This window comes from Zonotrichia albicollis, chromosome 17 (assembly GCF_047830755.1).
Source record: "Zonotrichia albicollis isolate bZonAlb1 chromosome 17, bZonAlb1.hap1, whole genome shotgun sequence".
Lineage (NCBI taxonomy): Eukaryota > Metazoa > Chordata > Aves > Passeriformes > Passerellidae > Zonotrichia > Zonotrichia albicollis.
This window is the reverse complement of record NC_133835.1, coordinates 10,657,987-10,677,766: the sequence shown is the minus strand read 5'-3', so window position 1 is coordinate 10,677,766 and position 19,780 is coordinate 10,657,987. Positions and strand designations below refer to the sequence as shown.

Sequence of the window (19,780 nt, the reverse complement as noted above, 5' to 3'; positions counted from 1 at the left end):
TTACCTATTTAACAATTGTATATATTTCCCAGAGATGTTTGTAGTTGTAGGTTTACTTTGCAGCCTGCCAAGTGAGATAAAACGAGCAGCCTCAGAGTGCTCCATAAACACCCTCCAAGGAGCAAAAACCAGGGGTGGCTGCACCTCTTGGGGCAGGGAATCTCTTTTTTCCCCTCATGTGTCCCTTTGCTCAGCCTGGCACAGCATTCCTGCAGGAATTGCAGGTTCCTGTGGCTGCATCTCTGCAGAAAACTCCAGCGTTGGCAATGCCCTGACAGCAGATTTTCCAGGTGTTAAGCCGTGACAATGTGAGTGTTTAAAAAGTTAACTAATGTGATTCTAAACATGAAGTCTGGCCAGGGCTTTAGTCAGTGTGGAAGCATGCAGTGAATACAGATCCAGGGTTCCTTTGATGAGCAGAAACTGTTCTGGGAGGAACTAAGGATATGTGAAACTCAAAACTGGAGGGGAAAGAAGAAAGGGCTGCAGAGGAAGCCAGTTCAGGTTACACCTGATCCCACCAAATAGAAAGAGACCTGAACCTGGTGAGGATAAAATGGGATCCCTTCTTTACCTTTCAAAGAGAAAATTCTCTTCCTTTCTTCTTCCTTCTCCTCCAAACATCCAGACAGCCCCAGGGGAAATGGCATGAATGAAGTTTAAATGGAATCAAGCATCCTCTTCTCTAATTTCCAAAAGAATAATTACCTTTAGAAGGAAGCTTGGGAAGAGACCCCAGTATGCACTGGGACAGCAGTGATGATGTGCTGCTTGCTAGTGCCTGTTCTTGGGCCAGCTTTAATTTGTATTTTCTGCCTTGCCCCTTACGGATGGAACTGGTGCCAGGGGATGATTTAACCACTGGCGTGAGCTGGGGCAGAAATTCACATCTATTTTCAAATCTGTCATCTGAAGCCATTAAAAATCAGGACTGGAGAATACAATCTGGGTGAAATATGTTGATTTTGAATGCCAAAAGGTTTTTCCATTCTCTGTGCTGTCTCACTTTCACTAATAAAGAGGAACTTGGGGGGTTTTTTATCATACATTCAGGAGAATTAGGGGATTGTATCCAGCAAATGTTGTGTATTTTCAGTGGTGTTTAAAGGAGCTGAGGACTTCTCAGCTCACTGTTACTCCAAGTTTCTTCTTTGCTCTCCTGAGTACTCCTGGTTCATGCTGGTGGTCCCCAAACCCTGCTGATTGTCACTGACTTTTATGGAAATCCTTTCTTCCACAGCCTTATGACCCAAATACCAGCATAAGTAGCTTTAATTTTACTGGGCTCCTGCAACCCCTACTTTGAGGCCTGCTGATATAAATATTGCCAAGAGCCTGTCAGGTAGAACATCATGTTAATATAAACAGCACCTCGAGGTTTGAGGAAGCAGTGCCAGCTGTGCCTGCCCTGGCCCAGCTTTCACCACCTCTCAGGTCAAACAGCTCTTTGGGAGAGCTTCTCTAGTAATGGCATCAAATAAATAAGTACATAAAGCCCAGGAGACTGGGAGATACAAGGATTGTTTCTCCAAAAACCACCCTGATAACCTTTTGTACACCTCATTAGTGCCAGCTGGTGGGTGTGCACCCCCTGGGCAGTGCTGGGGACGAGTCTGAAGCACAGAAAAAGCTGAGAGCTGCTGTTCAGGGGGGCCAACACCTCCCCAAACAGCTCCTGCCTTTGCTCAGGAATTCCACCGTGCTGTTCCACATCTGTATGTGGCTCAGCTCCCCTTCAAGTGCAGAGAAAAAGAAATAAATTGGCTGAAATAGCCTGGACAAAACTATCAAGGGAAGATGGATCCGAGCCTCTCTGGAGGCCTGAGCAACAGAAGGGAGGAGCAGCATCCCTGTTCTGCCTCTGCTGGAGATAAAGGAGGACAGGACAGAGGGATCCCCTCGCCCAGGGCCACCCCGGGGCTGCAGGGCTGTGACTCAGCATCCCAGGGGGGCTGGAGGAGATGAAGTGAGGAAGAGGAGGAGGAGGAGGGGAACACCAGCCCAGCACTGTGCCGCAGCAGCAGCTCCGGGTGAGTCAGAGCTGTGGCTCCTCACCCGTCACCGTCCCAGGGCTCTGAGTCACTGCGAGCCTCACATGGCCCCACCAGGGCATGGGGGCTGCAAACCCCTCCTGAGCCCACACTGAGCTCAGCCAAACCAGACAAACCATGGCCTTCCTGCTCGTGGTGCCCTCCCTGCGCACATGCTAACCCAGAGGAGCAGGGCAGGCCGCAGCCTCAGCCCAGGGTACACACAAGGAAAAATAAAACACCCAGTGTGATTCAATAGAATTTAACTTCCAAGATTGCTGCCATGTCCAGTCGAATCTGAGAGCAGAGACTGGCACAGTTTAAATGTCCTCACAATGAAAAAGATGTCAGTCAGAATTGATGTTTCTCTCTGCAGGACTTCCTGAAGGAAAAACAAACCAGGGCTCGCCCTCTGCCACTCCTCCTTCCTCTCCCCTTCTTCCTTGGCATGCAGTTCAAACAGGCAGAGAAAAGAGCCATTATTGGACAAAATAGAAAAACACAGGATGTAATAATTCATGGTTTAATACACATTTAAATTGGGAGTTTGATTTAGAAGGGAAATGAGGGCATGCTTTGGTGGAAGGATCATTCCCTGCCACCCTTGGCACACTGGGATCATCTTGCTGGGGTCCCACATCCATTCCCCAGCCTTGAGGTTTGGCACCTCATTTGCTCAATTATGGGAAATATCAGAAGCTCAGGGAGCCGCTCTGCTCCTATTAGAACCTTATTGAATTAATTAGAAGTGAGGGATGTGTCTGGTTTATTTTTAGTTCAAAAAATAAAGGCAGGAAATCTCCAACCTCACCAACACCACCCTGGACAGTGACCCCATCACATATTGAGTCAAATCTGCAGAGCTCAGCTCCAGCAGCTCATCTGCTCCTTCTTACTCCACCAAAGAAACCCATGTGTCAAGCTTTTGATGATGGAGAACACATCCTAGGAGATCATAACAACAATAAAAAATCATTTTGGCAGACAGTTTGCCCAGGATTTGTTTTACAGCTCAACCATTTTGACAGGCAGAGCAAAACAGCAGGAAAAGGAACCAGGTATCTGGGAGAAAAGGGAATTTTCATTCTGTTTAGGTGGAAGTTAACACAGTCTTGTGTTTCATATTCCTCCCAGGGGACAGGAGCCAGGAGGGCAGGATTGCCACCCTAAATCTGCCTGATCCCTTGTATGGTAAAATGAAAACATACGGATTAAGGGTGACAAATTCAGGTCGGGATCTCCTAATCTGTGCAGCACAGAGCTGCACAGTGTGTCACCCAGCTGGGACTTCCAAATCAGACCATAAGTGTCTCCAGTGCACTTCACATGTTTAATAGAGATTTAATTGCGGAGTGATTGCGTGTGATATTACAGAATTATCACAGATTACTTAATTGCTGATGTTAAGCAGATACTCCTCTCAATATGTGTTTTTGTTACTATAGATCCATATTATTTGGCACAGCATTGCCTGAGCAGCAGAAGAAGCAGAGATCATTTACCAGGAGAAAACCACTTTCATTTAACGTGTTGGTAAATTTAACAAGCAGATGTGTGAGATTCTTATAATTGGCTGTGGAAAGAATCCGGATCCCGCAGTTCCTAAAGAGCTGCACGCAGGGGTGAGCAGCTGAGAAGTGCCAGAGTGTGGAGGTTTCTGCAAAAATTAAGATGTGCCTGAATGAAGCTGTGTTTGGAGGCATTTGGGAAGCTGCTGAGTGCAGCTAATCCTGTGCAGGACTGGGAGAGCAGATGGGCTGGAGCTGTGCTGTTGGCTCGTTCCCCTCAGCCTGAGGCTGACGGATGAAGGAGGAGAGGCTGGAGAGTTTTGCTTCCCCTGCAGCTCCTGGGAGGGATCTCCTGGAGAATCACAGGGGGCTGCTCCATCCAGGACAAACCAAAACCCATCCAGCAGAGAAATGGATTTCTGGAGGTGGCCAAAAGCAGGAATGTGAAGGAGCAAGGCAGGCATTCCACCGAGCTCCCAGGGGATGTCCCACCTCTCCTGTGCCACACATCGTGCAGGGGCTCTCCTGCCAAAGTCCCATCAAAGCTCTTCAGGGAAGGATCAGACACAGGTCAAATTCATTCACTTGATGGCATCTGAAGGGCTGCAGGCTGTCTGGTGAAGAGTTACATCTGTGATCACTGTGGCAGCAGAGCGGCCAAAAAACAGTTTGAAAAAATGAATTCACTTGGACAAGAGAATAAAAACAGACCCTCTAGCCTTCTTTCCAAAACATGTCCCTTCAGTTGCTTAAATCTTTATTGGATAAATGGCTTTTGCAGCATTCCTGGAAGATGCTGTCATGCATCACGGAATGGAACCTTCTTCACTGTTAGCTGTGTGTTTAATGAGAGAGGGAGCTCATGGGTGTGAGCAGGGAGCTGGACACCAGGGATTATTTAATTTCTGCTCTCCTGTGCCTCTTAGCTAAGCATCAGTGAAGAGGAGATGCAGCCACAGCCAGACTTATTCCTCCTGGACTGCATTATCCAAGGGAAACATCTTGAGCTACAACCTGGTCCCTGTGGGATGACAGTGTCTGGGTTTGGGACATATCCACATGAATATTTTCAACTCCAAGGCAGAAAACCCTCCAGAATTTGGCTCCATGTGCCAAATCCACATTGCACTTGTGGTACCTCACTCTGGAGCAGAGTTTTGCTGCTTCCCAGCCCCTTACAGGTCACATAAAGGACAAGAGTGATGCGTCCCTTGTTGTCTGTAGAGCAAATTTGGGACCAAAAATAACTTAATTATTTTATTTAGTTTTTATTTTCTTCTTGCCTTTTATTGTGTTACATTTTAACTGAGATTTCTTTATTTCCTGCTAGGATTCTGCCAGAATCCTGCTGCTCCATACAGAAGTTGAAACACGTATTACAAAAGAAACAAATCTTTCTCTTGATTGCCTGATAGATCTGCTTTTTAATCCAGACTGACAATGGCACTCTATCAACAGCACTTTTATGCCTCAGAGTTGTTGAATTTTATTTTCCATTGTCTGATATCCCTCAGAATCTGGAAAGCAAAAAAGCAACAGTGTCTTTCTCTGCTTACCCTGCAATTGATCATTTTTATTATGACAAAGTCCAGACCAAAACATGTTGTAACTTCAGGTATGGCACAAATGTAGAACAAAAGGATGAGCCCTGCCACTAGAAAGAGCAGTTTAATGATGCTCAGCACTGTGGCCAGTGGCTCCAGCAGTAACAAACTAATGGGATTAGAGTGGCCCTGGCTCCCTGTCTACCTGGATGGAAAACATACACAAGCTGTCTCTGTGAATACCATGCACAAAAACCCTGTGCCACGAGGGCGTGAAATTGAGATGCAAACAGAGTTTCCTTTGAGCCAGAAACTGGGCATGGCCAGTCCTTCATCTGTACCTTCTGCTGTTCTTCATGTCCCTGCCCCAGTGCTTAGTGCTGTTCTCTGTGATTTCTGTTTTGCTTGTTTTTACAGACATTTGCAGGCTGCTCGTCCCTCAGGGTTATCAATTCTTTGCACTACAGCAACACAAGAACAAGTGGGGCTGCAGGAAAACAGTTACAGCAATTAAACCCAAGCAGACAGGTCCCTTTTTCAGCCTGATGGGGAGTTGCTCACAACGTTAAGGCTTTTTTTCCTGCCTTGCAGGTGCTGTGGTGATTGCCTTCGTGGTCTGCTGGCTCCCTTACCACATACGGCGCCTCATGTTCTGCTATGTCCCCTCCAGCCACTGGACAGAGTGAGTCACAATCTGGGGACAGGGTCCCCCCATGCCAGGACAGGCTGGGGGCTCAGGCTGGGCTGAGGATGCCAGGGCAGCCCCAGGTGTGCAGGTGGAGGTGGGACCTGGGAACAAAGGTGTTCTCCAACCGAGGGGTTCAAGTCTCAAAACCTGTCGCAGACATGCTTTATGAAAAATCCTTTCCTTAGGGTTTTTCCTCCTCAGAAGCTGAGAGGCCTCAGGAACAAAATGAAAACAATGGTTATCTGCTGCTGTGGAATGCAACAGGTGCATCTGTGGTCTCATGTGGTTGTTTCTAGTTAATGGCCAATCACAGCCCAGCTGTCCAGACTGTCTCGGTCAGTCACAAGCCTTTGTTATCATTCTTTTTCTATTCTTAGCTAGCCTTCTGATGAAATCCTTTCTTCTATTCTTTTAGTATAGTTTTAATATAATATATATCATAAAATAATAAATCAAGCCTTCTGAAACATGGAGTCAACATTCTCATCTCTTCCCTCATCCTAAGACCCCTGTGAACTCCATTAAAAAAAACTAATTGCTGTTTTGGTTTGTTTTTTCTTTTGGATGTCTAAGTGTTTGCCAGGCAAATTAAGAGTTTTTGTTTTACCTAAATACAACCTAATTGCTGTTTTATTTTGTTTTTTCGTTTGGATGTCTCAGTGTTTCCAAGCAAATTATGAGTTTTGTTATACCTAAATCTCTCAGGAAGCATTATTTTGAACCAAAAGGCATCATCAGCCCCTCCTCCTCCTCCTTCTGAGGGCTGCAAGCACAGCCTTCAGTCTGGCAGCCCTTGATGAAATGACATTTGGACAGGGGGGTTGGTACACCCAGAGTGGATTTCAGTCTCTGTGCAGAGATATTGATCCCAGCCCTAAGATGCAGCAGCTCCTGTCAGCACACAAATAACTCCACCAGGCCACATTTCCTCTCTGACAGGGGAGATGACACAGGTGGGGGAATGGCTGTGCCACTTACTGAGGCTGGGCCAGGTTATTTACTGGATTTTGCAGGGAGTGGATCAAAATGAAACGCCAGCAGTTGATGCTGATTAGGAAATGTCCAGATTGTCAGAGAATTCCAGGATAATTGCACAGACACTGCTCACAGATGTGCAAAGGCACCCCCTGCTCCTTTCTGAGGCACCAGGCCAGGCTCTCCAGCAAAGCAGCCACCAAACTAATTATTATTTTTAAATATGTCATTAAGAGCTAATGCTGTCTGGGGACACATACTGAGGAAGGCTGAGATGCCAAGCGATGCTCTCTTGTGTCTCCTCCCATGGTGAAACATCCCTGCTTTCCCTAAGACCAGGCCAGTTTCTTTCAAGGGAAAGGAAAAAAAAATCTACAATACCAAAAAGCAGAACAACAATGTAAAACAAGAATTCTTTCAATTCCAGACTCAAAATATAATAAACTAGGATATAGCAGTCTACTGACTGGGACTGTGGATCCAGCCACAGTAAAATCCAAAATCTATCTTCAGTCATGAAAACAGAGCTCTAGGCACACGCTGGGACAAATTGTTGTTTCTCCTTTGCTTTCCTATATGAAAACCACTTAAGGCACTGTTCAATTATGTAATGACTGCATTTGCTTTGAGCAAGAGGTTTAGAGAAGTCTGTCTACATTTAGTGGGAATTTATTCATTGTGGCTGTGTTCACATAATAATTTTTTCTTCTTTTTAAAACCATGATTGATTTTAGGAAAACACCGAATTTACAAAATGATAGTGAACTATCAGTCTGGTGGCTAACCAAGAGTTTGCAGCAGATTGGCATGTTCATTAATAAACACATGTACCTTCCCCCTGAAGAAAAGAAATTTTTCCAATATTAATTCTTCATAACTACACGGAGAAACTCTATAAGAACTGGATGGGCCTTGCAGTCCTTGGCAGTGCTGAGGGGGTGTGGAGGGATGGGCAACATAGTCCAGCACTCCTCTATTTATCTTTTGTTAGACGCTGCTCAGACTAGAAATAAGATCTGCAATTTTCACCAAGATAAATGATTCTGAGGAACATCTTCCTGAAAATGAGACCCGTGGTGTTTATAAATGCTTTACCAGCTCAGGGCTGTTGTTCTCAGTTGGCCCAAGGAAAGATATAGCCAAAAGCATAAAAGGTAATAAAATATTTTCAACCAGTTCTAGTTGAAAACATTAAATTGTGGTGGTTAGGATGTGTTTCAGAAGCATGCTATCATCAGTTTGCCCCCAGAACAGGAAATGCTGTCCCACATTATGGACAAATCCCAACCCAGGGACCCATTGAATGAGCTGATGCTGCTCTCACTGCCAGAGGGAGGAGAGAGCTGCATCTGTTCCTGGAGTTTGGCTCTTCTGCAACCTCTGTAGATCAGAACTGCAGCCAAAAAAGTCAAGTTAATGTGTATGTATGACACAGAAGCGAATTTCCATCTGGCTCCTTGGGTTTCAGAATGACTACTTCCAAAGAAAAATGAGTGCATGAGGTAAATATCTTGTCTGGATCCAGGGCTTAAATAAGTCTCTTACTGCTGGTGAGTGGGGCAGTATCTTCATGGAGGCATCTGATCCATGTTTGACCAGTTCCAGTTGGACATGTACATGGGTTGTGGTGGCCCAGGCACCTCTGGTAAGCTCATGTTTGCAGCCTAGGAAGGTTAGCTGGAAAGCAGCTCGTGTGTTTCTCACCCTTGCAATTTTGAGTTCTTCGCACTCAGATTTTTCTCTTTCATCTGTTCTTCCAGTTTCCTTTACAACTTTTACCACTACTTCTACATGCTGACAAACGTCCTCTTCTACGTCAGCTCAGCAATCAACCCCATCCTCTACAACCTGGTGTCAGCAAACTTCCGCCAGATCTTCCTCTCCACGCTCACCATCCTGTGCCTGCCATGGAGGAAGAAGAAGAAACGACTGGCCTTCACCAGGAAATCCAACAGCATCTCCAGCAACCACACATTTTCCAGCCAGGTCACAAGGGAAACTACGTACTGAAGCCAAAGGAGGAGGAGGAGGAACGCAATTCATCGTGGAGTCAAAACTTGAGAGAGGCCTCTGTGACTTTCATGCATGGTCTCCAAATTCACCTGACACAAATGTGTTTAGCAAAGTCATTTTTGTTGGAAAAAATAGGCTTTGTTCTGCCAGTAACTTTGAGGTTATTTTCAAGCATTGGCCTTGCCTCTTGTGAGTAATGTCTACATGTATTGTAACTTCAGTCTGGCATAAATCCAGATGTGGTGTTAACTGGGAAGCCAAAATGTGTTCAACTTAGGCAAAACTGTTCTGCATTTCATCTTTTTCTCAGTGCAGAGATGCCGTATCCACATCCAAGGGTTTGAGATCACATCTCCTGGTGGCACCAAGCAGAGAGTTGGATGAGGAGAAAGAAGTTTGAACAGAAAGGGATGTTCTTGGAGAATGGATGTGCTCATCTGTGGGATGTTCAAGGAACGAGGAGTGAAAACTCAGGGAGCCAGGTGGTTATTTTAGAAATTTATCTCCATTGTGAGGAATATGTCTGAGGTGCTCAAGAGAGCCTCTCTGGCTCCTTGGAATTAAATAAGAACAGATGATGCCTTACCTAGGCTGGGGTGGCTGTGGCCTGGGGAGTGGGGTCACCTTTGGCTTTAGGGCATCCACAGTGCCTGGCTTTGGCACCACTGCAGCAGAGTTTCTGGCAAAGCCAAGAATGCAGAGCCTGTGCCCAGATGGAGCGCAGAAAATGAACAGAAATGGAAAAATCTTCCTTTTGCCATACAGCCAAATCCTATTTTTTACCAGGGAGAACAGTTTGCTGGCTTGCATTAAGAGTTGAGAAAACTCTGAGCTCATGAGGGCTCCAGGCTGCTGAGATAAGAGCAATCTGCCCCAGTTCCGTGGGACCGTCAGATTTTTCCCATTCTTATTCCAGTTTTATTTGTTTCCTTGCCATTTCCACAAGGCTGGCATCTCATATATAGCAGTTGTAGGCAGCAGGTCCTCTCGTTCTACCTTTTCTTGTATTACTTTTTGCTACCAGAACTGTTGACACACCTATCTGCGTCCCTGATATTTACATAGTTCAAATGCAGAGCATAAGAAACTCTAAACTGGGGACTCTTTGCTCTAAACCCACTTTCTTTTAATAAGCCAGAGAAACAGAAACAGGACCTGAAAATTCTCTTTGAAATTTAAGAGAGGAGGTAAGGAGAGCTTCAGCTTTTCTCCCATAGGGTTCCCCTCTCACAGCCCCTTATATAATACAACAAATTGCTCCAGAGTCTTTAGTACTGAAAAAACAGGGCTCTGGGACAAGCTGAAGGCCTTTAGTGACCTGCACAAACCTCGAGCTGACCAACCAACCTGTGCTGATGGTGACCTGGTGTCCCCTCCCTTTCACACTACACATCATCAGGAGAGCAGGACTTGCCTCTGAAAGGTGACAAAGCAGAAGAGCCAGCTCAGTTTGGCTTTCTGGGCTTTGCCCATGTCACCCTTCAGCTAAGGAGCACCTGTGGTCCCCAGCTGGAGCCACAGTGCTGGAGGTGAGGGTCACACAGTGATGGAGGCACCAGTACCACTGGTGACATCTCCTGCTGCAGATGTTGCATCACAGAATCACAGAACAGGTCAAGTTGGAAGGGACTCACAAGAATCACTGTGTCCAACTTGCTGGATTTCTGGTTTAGGTCCTGTTGGGCTCAGCACAAAGAGGAAACACCCATCTGGGGGCATTTGCTCTTTCTCGGTGATGAATGACAACTTTTGGGGCATTTAGAACCTGTGTGGTATTTTATTTTGTCATTTAGAAACTGTACCCACCTGGCCACCATGGCAGCCCATCAGCCACACCTGCCAGGGATGGGAGGTGATTTTAATGCCCAGTACAGAACCCCTGCAAAAGAAAGGGCTCAAAATAAAAGTCACTGGGGCTTCAGTTCCTTCTGACTCAGCCAAACTGCAAGCTCTGTTCTGTCATGCCTTCTTGTGATTTCTTGCCCTGGTTGTACCAAGCAGAGGGCAGAGATTATATTTGACCAAGCACTTTTGTTGCTCGTGGACTGTTGACTCCTTTTTGATAAAGAAAACAGTTAGTGGCACACAAATAAATAAATTGAAATAAAGAGGAATAAGAGAGACTGATCTCTTCAGAAGGAAATCTGTGAGAAAACAGCAAGAATTTTATGTGTATGGTGTGTGTGAAATGCTTGGGCAGGTTGGAAGAAGACCTGCTCATCCTGCCTAGTGGCAAAATCCAGGTGCCATGAACAGGAGAGGGGAAAAATCTGCCTTGAGAGAAAGAGTCTTGATGTCACACATTTAACATTGGCCTTTCAGGCAAGACAATTCAAATGATTCTGGATTACTCAAATTTTTTTACTTCACCTCTAAATACAGCCAGCAGCTGGGAGGAGCTTTCTGAAAACTCCCAGGGAAGCTGTAACTGCATTGCTTTGACTTTCATTACCATTTAACACCCTGCATGTCTCATTTGCTTTGAAATATTAAACATTATTACTACACTTGTTCAACACCAACCTGCTGAAATGTGCTTGATTATCTTAGAAGAAACTGTACAAAAATTGTTCTTTCACATAAGATGCTTGGTTTAGATTTTCACTACTGAGATACCCAGGCAGCTTACAGAATATTTGATCACAGCTCAGAGAAACTGCCAGGTTTATTTTGGGTTTGACATGACAGTGGGAAAAAGCTGGAGTAAAAATGAACTTCTCATAAACTCTTTCCACAGTGTTTCTTGGGCCACTTGAGTGCTGAAGAGCTGGGGGAATTTGGGGGATTTATCCAGGTGGTTTGCTGACTTCTACAGCTCTGTTCTTGCAGTTTGACAGGAAAGCAGACCTGGGTCCACAGCCTTAATCTGAGATTGCAGCTCAAAGCTACCTCTTCCAATGGCCAAATCTGACAACCTTGAGCTGAGCAGTGTAAGTTACAGCTGGTTTATCCTCTCCTCCCTCCTCACCTAATTTTGCTATATTCAGCTTAGAGGTGTGGTTCCCTTGAGCTCAAAGAAGTGAGGATAGCTGATTGCAAACCAGATAGTTTCATGATTTCCAGAGAATCACTGGACAATTTGGGTTGGAAAGGACCTTAAATAAAGACCATCCAGTTCCAAACCCTGCCGTGGGCAGGGACACTTTTCCCTAGACCAGGTTGCTCCAAGCCCCATCCAGCCTGGCCTTGTACAGGAAAGCTGATACAGTAGAGAAGAAAAAGGTACAAACTTCCCCATATTTACCAGAGAAATGGTTCTTTTGATGCCTTTCAACAATGATTGAACTGCTAACCCAGTAAGGTTTTAAATTTAATCGGGTGTGAATGGTCCCTGCCTTGGCTGCACTCTTCAGCAAAGCAGAGGTGAGTGTTGGGGCCTCTGCTCATCTATGCAAATTCCCTGTGTTTGGAACTGTTTGTTTTGACTAAAACAAGAATAAAATCTGTGGAACCCCGCAGATGTGAAGTGCTGCCAGATGGATTCTGAGAAATTCCATTCTGAACAGAGTCTATCAAGTGACCCCTTCAAGCGTTATTTTGAGGCTTTGTTTCTCTTCAGAGTGCCCTTGGCAGAGCCATCAGCTTAGCAGAGTGTGAAATCAAGTTTATAAAGTCATTTTGCTATTCAGAAATGTCCCCCAGACAGGACTGTCTCACCACAGGCCAGTCCATCAGGGCAGGGATGCTCTGCTGAGTTTGTCTTTCTTGCAAGGTGCATGAGGCCTCACTTCAGTGAGATTTTTCAGGAGAGAACTCAATGGGAAATCAGCCAGGAGGGTTGGCTTTAAACACAACAGCAGCAGGACACCTTTTTATTTCCAGCACCCAGTGCAGCAGCCCTGGGTGTGCTGTGTCAGCCCAGTGTCCTCCTGGCTGTGTTTTTGGTGGCTCTTTAACCAAAGCTGTGTCTGCTGGAGCTCTGTCTGGTTCCTCACACATCACAGCTCACCCACTCTTCCTGTTCTCAGTCTGGATTTGCTTAAAAAGTAGAAATTGCTGATCCAAGATTTCATGATGCTGTGTCCTGGCTTTGTGATCCAGAGTCCTTCCCCAGCTGTGCCACCTGATAGTCCTGCACATATTGTATTTATGGCAAATATTTTTGAAGTGCACCTTTTTATTTTTATTTTATTCTGAGATACAAAATGTTGATGTGCTTTATTTTTTTTTTTTTGTGGCCTGTTGCTCAATGGGGAAAAAATGAATGTTAAAAGTGTGTCAGTGTCTACTTTGTGATATTTTCTGTGACAAAGGGAAAGAAGAGGGTGTGGAATCCTCCTGTATGGCAATGGGAAACACTCTTTCAGTGTAACATGCTATTATTGATACTGTATTTACTGATCAAAGTGTACTGAAATGGTTAATTCCTGATATAGCCTTTGTACTGTATGGTATTTTATTTTGTCATTTATTGATCCTAAGAAATAAATATCCAAATTTAAGGCTTGGGTTGTTTTTTGAAATGTCAGGGGTGCCTTTATCACACAGTGGTTATCAGCACAGACACCCTGCCTGGGCTCTAAACTGGTGGAATCCCACTGGCCTGGAACTGGGATTTGCAGCTGCTCTGCAGAAGGGCCCTGGGTGCTCCTGTCCCTGCACTCTGCTGCTCAAACCCATCCAAGCATCAGCTGCTGCTTCAGACTTAGCCCAGCAGACAAGCAGGGGCACTGGCTAGGTGTGAAGGACACTCCCATCAGTGAGGTTTGCCCTGAAAATCCCTCCTGGGATCTGTTAAATCATCAGATCTGTGCTGTGCTGTTGGGCAGAGCAATCGGGAGCATGCAGGACTTGGAGCATTGGGGTGCAGGAGCCTGGAGTGTGGGAATAATGAAATCTGAGCAGTTCCAAGTGCTGAGATCCCAGTGGCACTGCAGGGTCTGAGCTCCTGCCCTGCCTGTCTCCCCTGCTTGCTGCTCCCTGCTGCAGGGCAGATGTTACAGATGTTGTACCTTGGCCCTTATTCTGCAGCAGCCTTGCCCAGAAAACTGAGCAGGTTGGGGCTTTGTTGCACTGGGAGCTGCAGGGGCACAGCAAAAGAATCCTCACACCCAAGAATGATGAAAAATAAGCAGCTTTATTGTGTTTTTAAAGTGAGATTTCCCCTCCTATCCTCCCATCTTTAGTGTGATCCTCTTCCTCCCTGGCATTTATTTTTCTTACACAAATGTATTTATGTATTTTTCTAACACAAATGTAGTTTTGTGGGGACAGAATGCTTGGGTATTATCCTCAATATTAAGGTGTCCTTACACTAAATGAGCAAAAATCAGTCACCTTCATCCTCCCTGCAGCTCCTGGTTAATGTTGTGTTGTGCAATAGCTGAGCTGAGCCATAAAATCTTCATAGTTTTTAACCATTCAACCCTTTTGTTTTGATTTCTGATGGAAGGGAAGGTTGCGTGGAAAGCAGCAAGAGAATAAAATTTAAATATTTGGAATCATTCATGCCTGGAAATTCCATCTTCTAAAACCTAACTCAAATGGTCTCCAAAGGCTTTTTGGTGCTGCTTCCAGATGAGAGGAGCAGGAGCCTCTATTGTCCCTAAACCATCAAGCACTAAGGAATGAAAATCATTTATTTTATGGATCCTTTGATTTGGTATTCAGCCCTGCTCTGCTCAGAGGTGTATTTTCAGCTCACAGCTCCTGTCTGCAGCAGTGGAAATCCACAGCACGTGGCAGCATCCTTGTTTCCTGCCTGCAGGAGATTTCTGTGCTGGGCTCCCAGTGGAGCCTCCATGGTTTGTGCAGAAATTCAGTGTTCAAGCTGGAGTTAAAAACCTTGCTGTCTGCTCGTGGCTTGTCTAGCACAGGGCTGACTCCCTGAAAAAGCCAAATCCTGGGAAGCTGAGCTTCCCATTCCTCCCAAGCCACCCCGTGTCACGCAATCCTGCACCACATTCCGCCCCAGAAATGTGCAGGAAAACAGAAGATGTGGACAGTCAAATAATTCTTTTTTTTCCTTTAGAAAGGCACAAGGACTGTGCCTCGAGCCACGAGGAATGCTTTGAGCTCGGCCCTTATTTCTCATTTCAATTATAAAAGCAATTTCCATAGTTCATGAGGGGAAAATTTCAGGCACCTTTCGGAAAAAAATGTTACATTTTAGTAAATGGCTTCATAAAACTTAATAAACATCGAAGCAGAAGTTAATTTATTTAAAATATCTTTAAATCCTGCTCTGCCTTATTGAATTTGTTGGAACAGTAGATCAGGCTGGAGTATATTCATGAGGGCATTTAAGCAATAAGGCAGCACATCACAGTTATTATTCCAGGCCTCCTGTGGGCTGGGAAGCACAAAGTAGAACCTGACGTGATTTTGGACACTCAAGTGCAAAACCCCTCCAGAAGCACAGGCACAGGCATGGCCTGAGTGCTGCAGGGTGGCCAAATCAAGCTGCTGGTGTTGTTTTCTGGGAATAAAAGCATGCCAGGGGAGCCCAGAGCAGCCAGCCCTGCATCCATGGCCTGCCAGCCCCGTCATGGGCTCACTCAGCCAAATGCCAGTGGGAAAGGATCACAGAACCATGGAATTACAGGATGGATTGTGTTGGAAAGAACCTAAAATCTCATCTTATTCCAACCCCCTGCCATGGGTAGGGACCTCTTCCACTATCCCAGGCTGCTCCAAGCCCCATCCAACCTGGCCTTGGGCACTGCCAGGAATCCAGGGTCAGCCACAGCTTCTGTGGGCACCCTGTGTAGGTAGGCCTCAGCACCCTCAGAGAAATTTCTTCCTAACATCTAATCTAAATAGAGAAGCAGCAAAGTTGCTTAAACACCATATTACCGGTGATTCAAACCAGCCAGGAGTTTCAAGAAGGAGAAAGAGAAAGGCCAAAAGTTTGTCATGAGTGTATAAGGGCGTGTGTGGGTGCTGCAGCCACCCCTGGGATGATGTTTTGCCGAGGGTTGTTCAGAGTGGAGAAAAGAAAGCTCCAGGGAGAACTTAGAACCCCTTTCAGTACTTAAGGAGGCTTCAAGAGAGCTGGAAAGGGTAAAAACTCCAGTTTTTACAAGACCCTGGAGTGAGAGGATAAGGGGAATGGCTTTAAGCTGAAGGAGTGTAGATTTAGATCTCACTAGCACCCAAAAATTTCACAAACATTACGGAGAATGCCATTGTTATCAAGATTTAATAGCATTAGGACACTTCCAACAACCCAGCCCACTCCATCCCTTTGTGTCTGCAATGGAGCTCTTATTTTAGGGATGGACTTCAGGCACAGGAACTTCTGGGATTCACCCAAGAGCCACAATGAAATCCTGCAGAGCAGAGCCTCAAACCCCAGTGTTTCCAACTCAGCTCCACCTTTCCCTCCACTCAGCATCAGCAGGTGCCTCATGAGCTATATTAAGCCTCCATTCCAAGACATATATTAGCAAAACATGCCAGCATTGAGCCATTAAAAGGCAGCTTCTCCCTGGCTGTCAGCAGCCTTGTCAGAGCCCCTGGCAGCTCTGAGTGCTCCTGTTATCCTCGGGCTCTGCTCCCTGCACACTGCAGGAGGTGAAGCACTGTGTGCTGAATTTAAAAAACACCCAAACAGCAACAAACTCCATTAACTGGGGCTGACCTCAGCAGTGCCACGGGGAGCTGTAAGGAAATCTGTGGCACCTGACATTTTCAATGTTTTAGTTCTTCTGTCCAGCTGGAAAGCAGCGATGACTGCCAACAGCATTATTAGCACAGCTCCCACACAGAGCATGAATTCTTACAAAGTTTCACATTACTGCAATCAATCATTTTTTGTTTTCCTTCAGACCAGCAATTGGAATAAGATTAATTTCTCTTTACCATCAACACAAGCATGAAATGCCACTTTTCGTGACCAGTCCAGGAAAACACCTGATGTCATGGTTGGTGCTTTCTGTCTCAGAACTTTACACTTAATCCCTCTCCTTCCTCCTGGCTTGGGACAGACCAGAGCAGGCAAATGGCACAGGGATTTTAAAGCTGGCCACCAGTGATACCTCAGCAAGGCAGCCAGACTGGTTAGTCCTCTAGCACCCTTCAGGAGGCTGATGTAAGCATAAGTCCATAGGCTTTTGAGATGAAACAACATACAAATTTGAGAAGCATTTCTGAGCCTTGATGAATGCCTGCCTCCACAACTGGTATAAACCTGTTTGCATCTGAAAATAAACCCAGTTTGTGTTTGTAAGTGACACAATCTAACTCTGTTTCTCTTTTCTGAGGCTTTTTTTTTTTTTTTTAACATATCATTTAGCAGGGGAAAATGATGCTCTTCATTCTGTTCACAGCTCCAGCCTTAAATGCCAGAGATGCTGACCAGGTTAAAAGAGAAATCAGAGTTCAGATTGTGTCTGGAAGAAATGAAGACTTTGGTACTGATTTTCATTGAATAAAGGACAATATCTCTTGCTTTTTGTATATATTACAGGGGTAAGGGGGGGGAGAGCTTTTATCATAGCATGGCTCAGTGCTTTTTAATATGTTGCTCATCATTTGGAGCTCACTGGCATTCACTTGCAGATTTCATTTTGTATCTTAAAAAGTTTTCATGGACTTTTGGAGAGAGGGAAAAATGCATTCTGCCCTGCTGCCAGTCTCACTCCAAGGATACACCACTACAATCAGCTCCCCATGACTAAATCACAGAATGGTTTGGGCTGGAAGGGACCTTAAAAATAATCTCATTTCAATCCCTTACCTCATTCCACTAAATCAGGTTGCTCCAAGCCCTATTCTTTTGGCTATGGAGAATATCACCACTAAGAGCCTTGGAGAGCAATGCTTTGTCTTAGGATGGCTGACTGGCAAAAATTCCTCTCCCCTTGCCCTAGGGTGATATGATCTCTGGGAGATCTGCCACGTTGTTATCATCTATCCCTGGGGAAGATTCTTCTGGGAGAACATATCATCACTAAGCTAAGAAGAGTCAGTGTGTGAGTGGCAGCTTTATACTTGTGAAAAGGAAAGCCAAAGCTATGCAGAGATGAACATTAAAATAAAAATTGGGGAGGGCTATTTCTGCTCCACTCCTCAGAAAATGCATAATTAATGAACTTCTCTACAGGGAGATGGAGGCAGAAAAGGTTTCTGCAGAGAGGGGATTTCACTTTGTTTCCCCCCCAGCTCAAAAACTCTGACTTTTCCAAGCTCAGCTTTGAGGGAGATTGTGCCATATCAGCTTAGGGTGTAGGATAAAAGGCACAAAGGATTTCAAATGTCCTCAGAAAGTGTGGGCACCATCAGTGCACAATGACAATTCTGTTTGCTCTCTGTACATCCAAAAGATTCACAGATTTTCCCAGGGAGAATACAGTTGTGTCAGTAACATCAATATGCAACAGAAAAACCAACTGGAAAATGGAAAAGGGGAAAAAAAATAAAATACATTCTGCTCCTTACTGATTTTTGCATTTTAAAAGATCAGTTAAAAGCTTTTCTCTTCAGCCAAGATCTCACTTCCACTTGTTTACAACAATTCATCCCCTGGTGCTGTTCATTTTCCTGGGAGATCAGCTCCAGGGCTCAGGATCTGCCTGTGCTTCATATCCATCTCTCCAGAAGGCACCACAGGGTTTGAAGATTGGTTGTCTTCATCAGGAGGAAAAGCCTGTTTTCTGTGAGAGGGGACCATGAGTCACAGCACGACTTTGATGAAACCAGCAGACTTCCTTAGAGGTTGGCACCAGAGTGCTGTAGAATTAGGAGTTGTAGGACCAAAATGAAATAATGAATCAGAGGATGTCATGGGAAAGGTGTTTTGTTGGAATGAAAATTTTTAAAACATGAGGGTAAGGCGTGTTTATTTGAAATTGAGCCTTTTTCTTGTGATGCACAAATCATGTTTCTCAGGAAGGTTTTTAACTGTGCACAGAGAAATCCAGAATAGCATTGTGATAGAAATGAGGGGAAACAGGGCTGTGCAGAGGATCACCCATGCAGAGGGATGAAGCAAAGGCAGAGGTACAAGCCTGTCAACCTGCTCTGTAAATCATCCCCTCACCAGGCATCAGGGTTAAGCAGAAAGCAAAGAGTTAACTTTGCTCACATCTCCCAGCAAATGCCTGTTCCCACAATCCCTGGCTCTTTTTGGCCAGAGTTCTGTATTTTTTAGCTGTTCTCAACTCTCTTGTAGAGCAATTATTCTCTAAGTGCAACTGAGGACATTTTCCCTTCTGCTCAGATGAAATTTACTTCAGTTCAGTTTGGTGGTTGTTCCTCAGAGCACCTAAGGAAATCTCCTGTCCTTAGAGTCTTCCCTGTAGCTGCCCAACAAAGGGAAAGCTGCAAAAACCCTTGGTGGTTTAGCAGAGGGGAGGATCAGAGCTGCAGAACCTGAGGAATGGGACACTCACCTGGCTTGCAGGAGAAAGAGACAAGTGGGATACCTGGGAGAGAGATGAACTCCCAAATCTGGGAAGGTTTTCAGGATTTCCTGCTGCCAAACACAGCCCCAGAGGATTTATCTGTATCTTTACCAGTACCCACCTTCCCACATTTGTATTTTCAATCATAGATGTTTTCAAAGTCATCCCTATGCTCCAAATATTAAATTTGGAGGAAATGTTCAGTCACGGGCCCTCAAAACGAGGGCGTTTGGTTTGATTGATTTCATCTCCGGTGCAAATATTTACATCTTTCCCACCAGCTCCTTTTATTTAGGATTAACAAGTACAAGTTTCACTTGAGCACCTGTGGTTCTACCTCATGAATGTTGAAATTGAGAATAATTTGTGTTTCTGTTCATATCAAAGTATCTGCTCTATAAAATAGCTTAGGTCAGCTCTACATTTTTCTGTTTATGAGCAGAAATATTTCTGGCTTTATTGGTGTTGTGGATAGCCTTGTTCCTTGCTCTGTTTTATTTAGTAAGACTGTAGCTTTAATAAGATTTTTATACTGAGATTTAAAAGCACAAATTTCAAATAAATGTGCTCGCTGATCAAGGCACAAAAGAGAAAATATTTTAATAAATTGAATATTGCCTTCTATCTACTGTTCTTCCAGCAATAATGACCTGCAGTCTGAAATACAATTCAACTC

General features: G+C 45.0%; 1 protein-coding gene across 1 annotated transcript in view; it reads left to right on the top strand.

Annotated features, from left to right (window-relative positions):
• The window catches only part of NTSR1 (neurotensin receptor 1), a 55,674-nt gene extending 42,474 nt beyond the window's left edge, over positions 1-13,200 (top strand). The window contains exons 3-4 of the mRNA XM_014268503.2: positions 5,674-5,764; positions 8,506-13,200. Of these exons, the coding sequence (XP_014123978.1) occupies positions 5,674-5,764; positions 8,506-8,755 (341 nt within the window). The 3' untranslated portion in view covers positions 8,756-13,200. The remainder of the gene's footprint in view (positions 1-5,673; positions 5,765-8,505) is intronic.
• Positions 13,201-19,780: the final 6,580 nt, after the last annotated feature.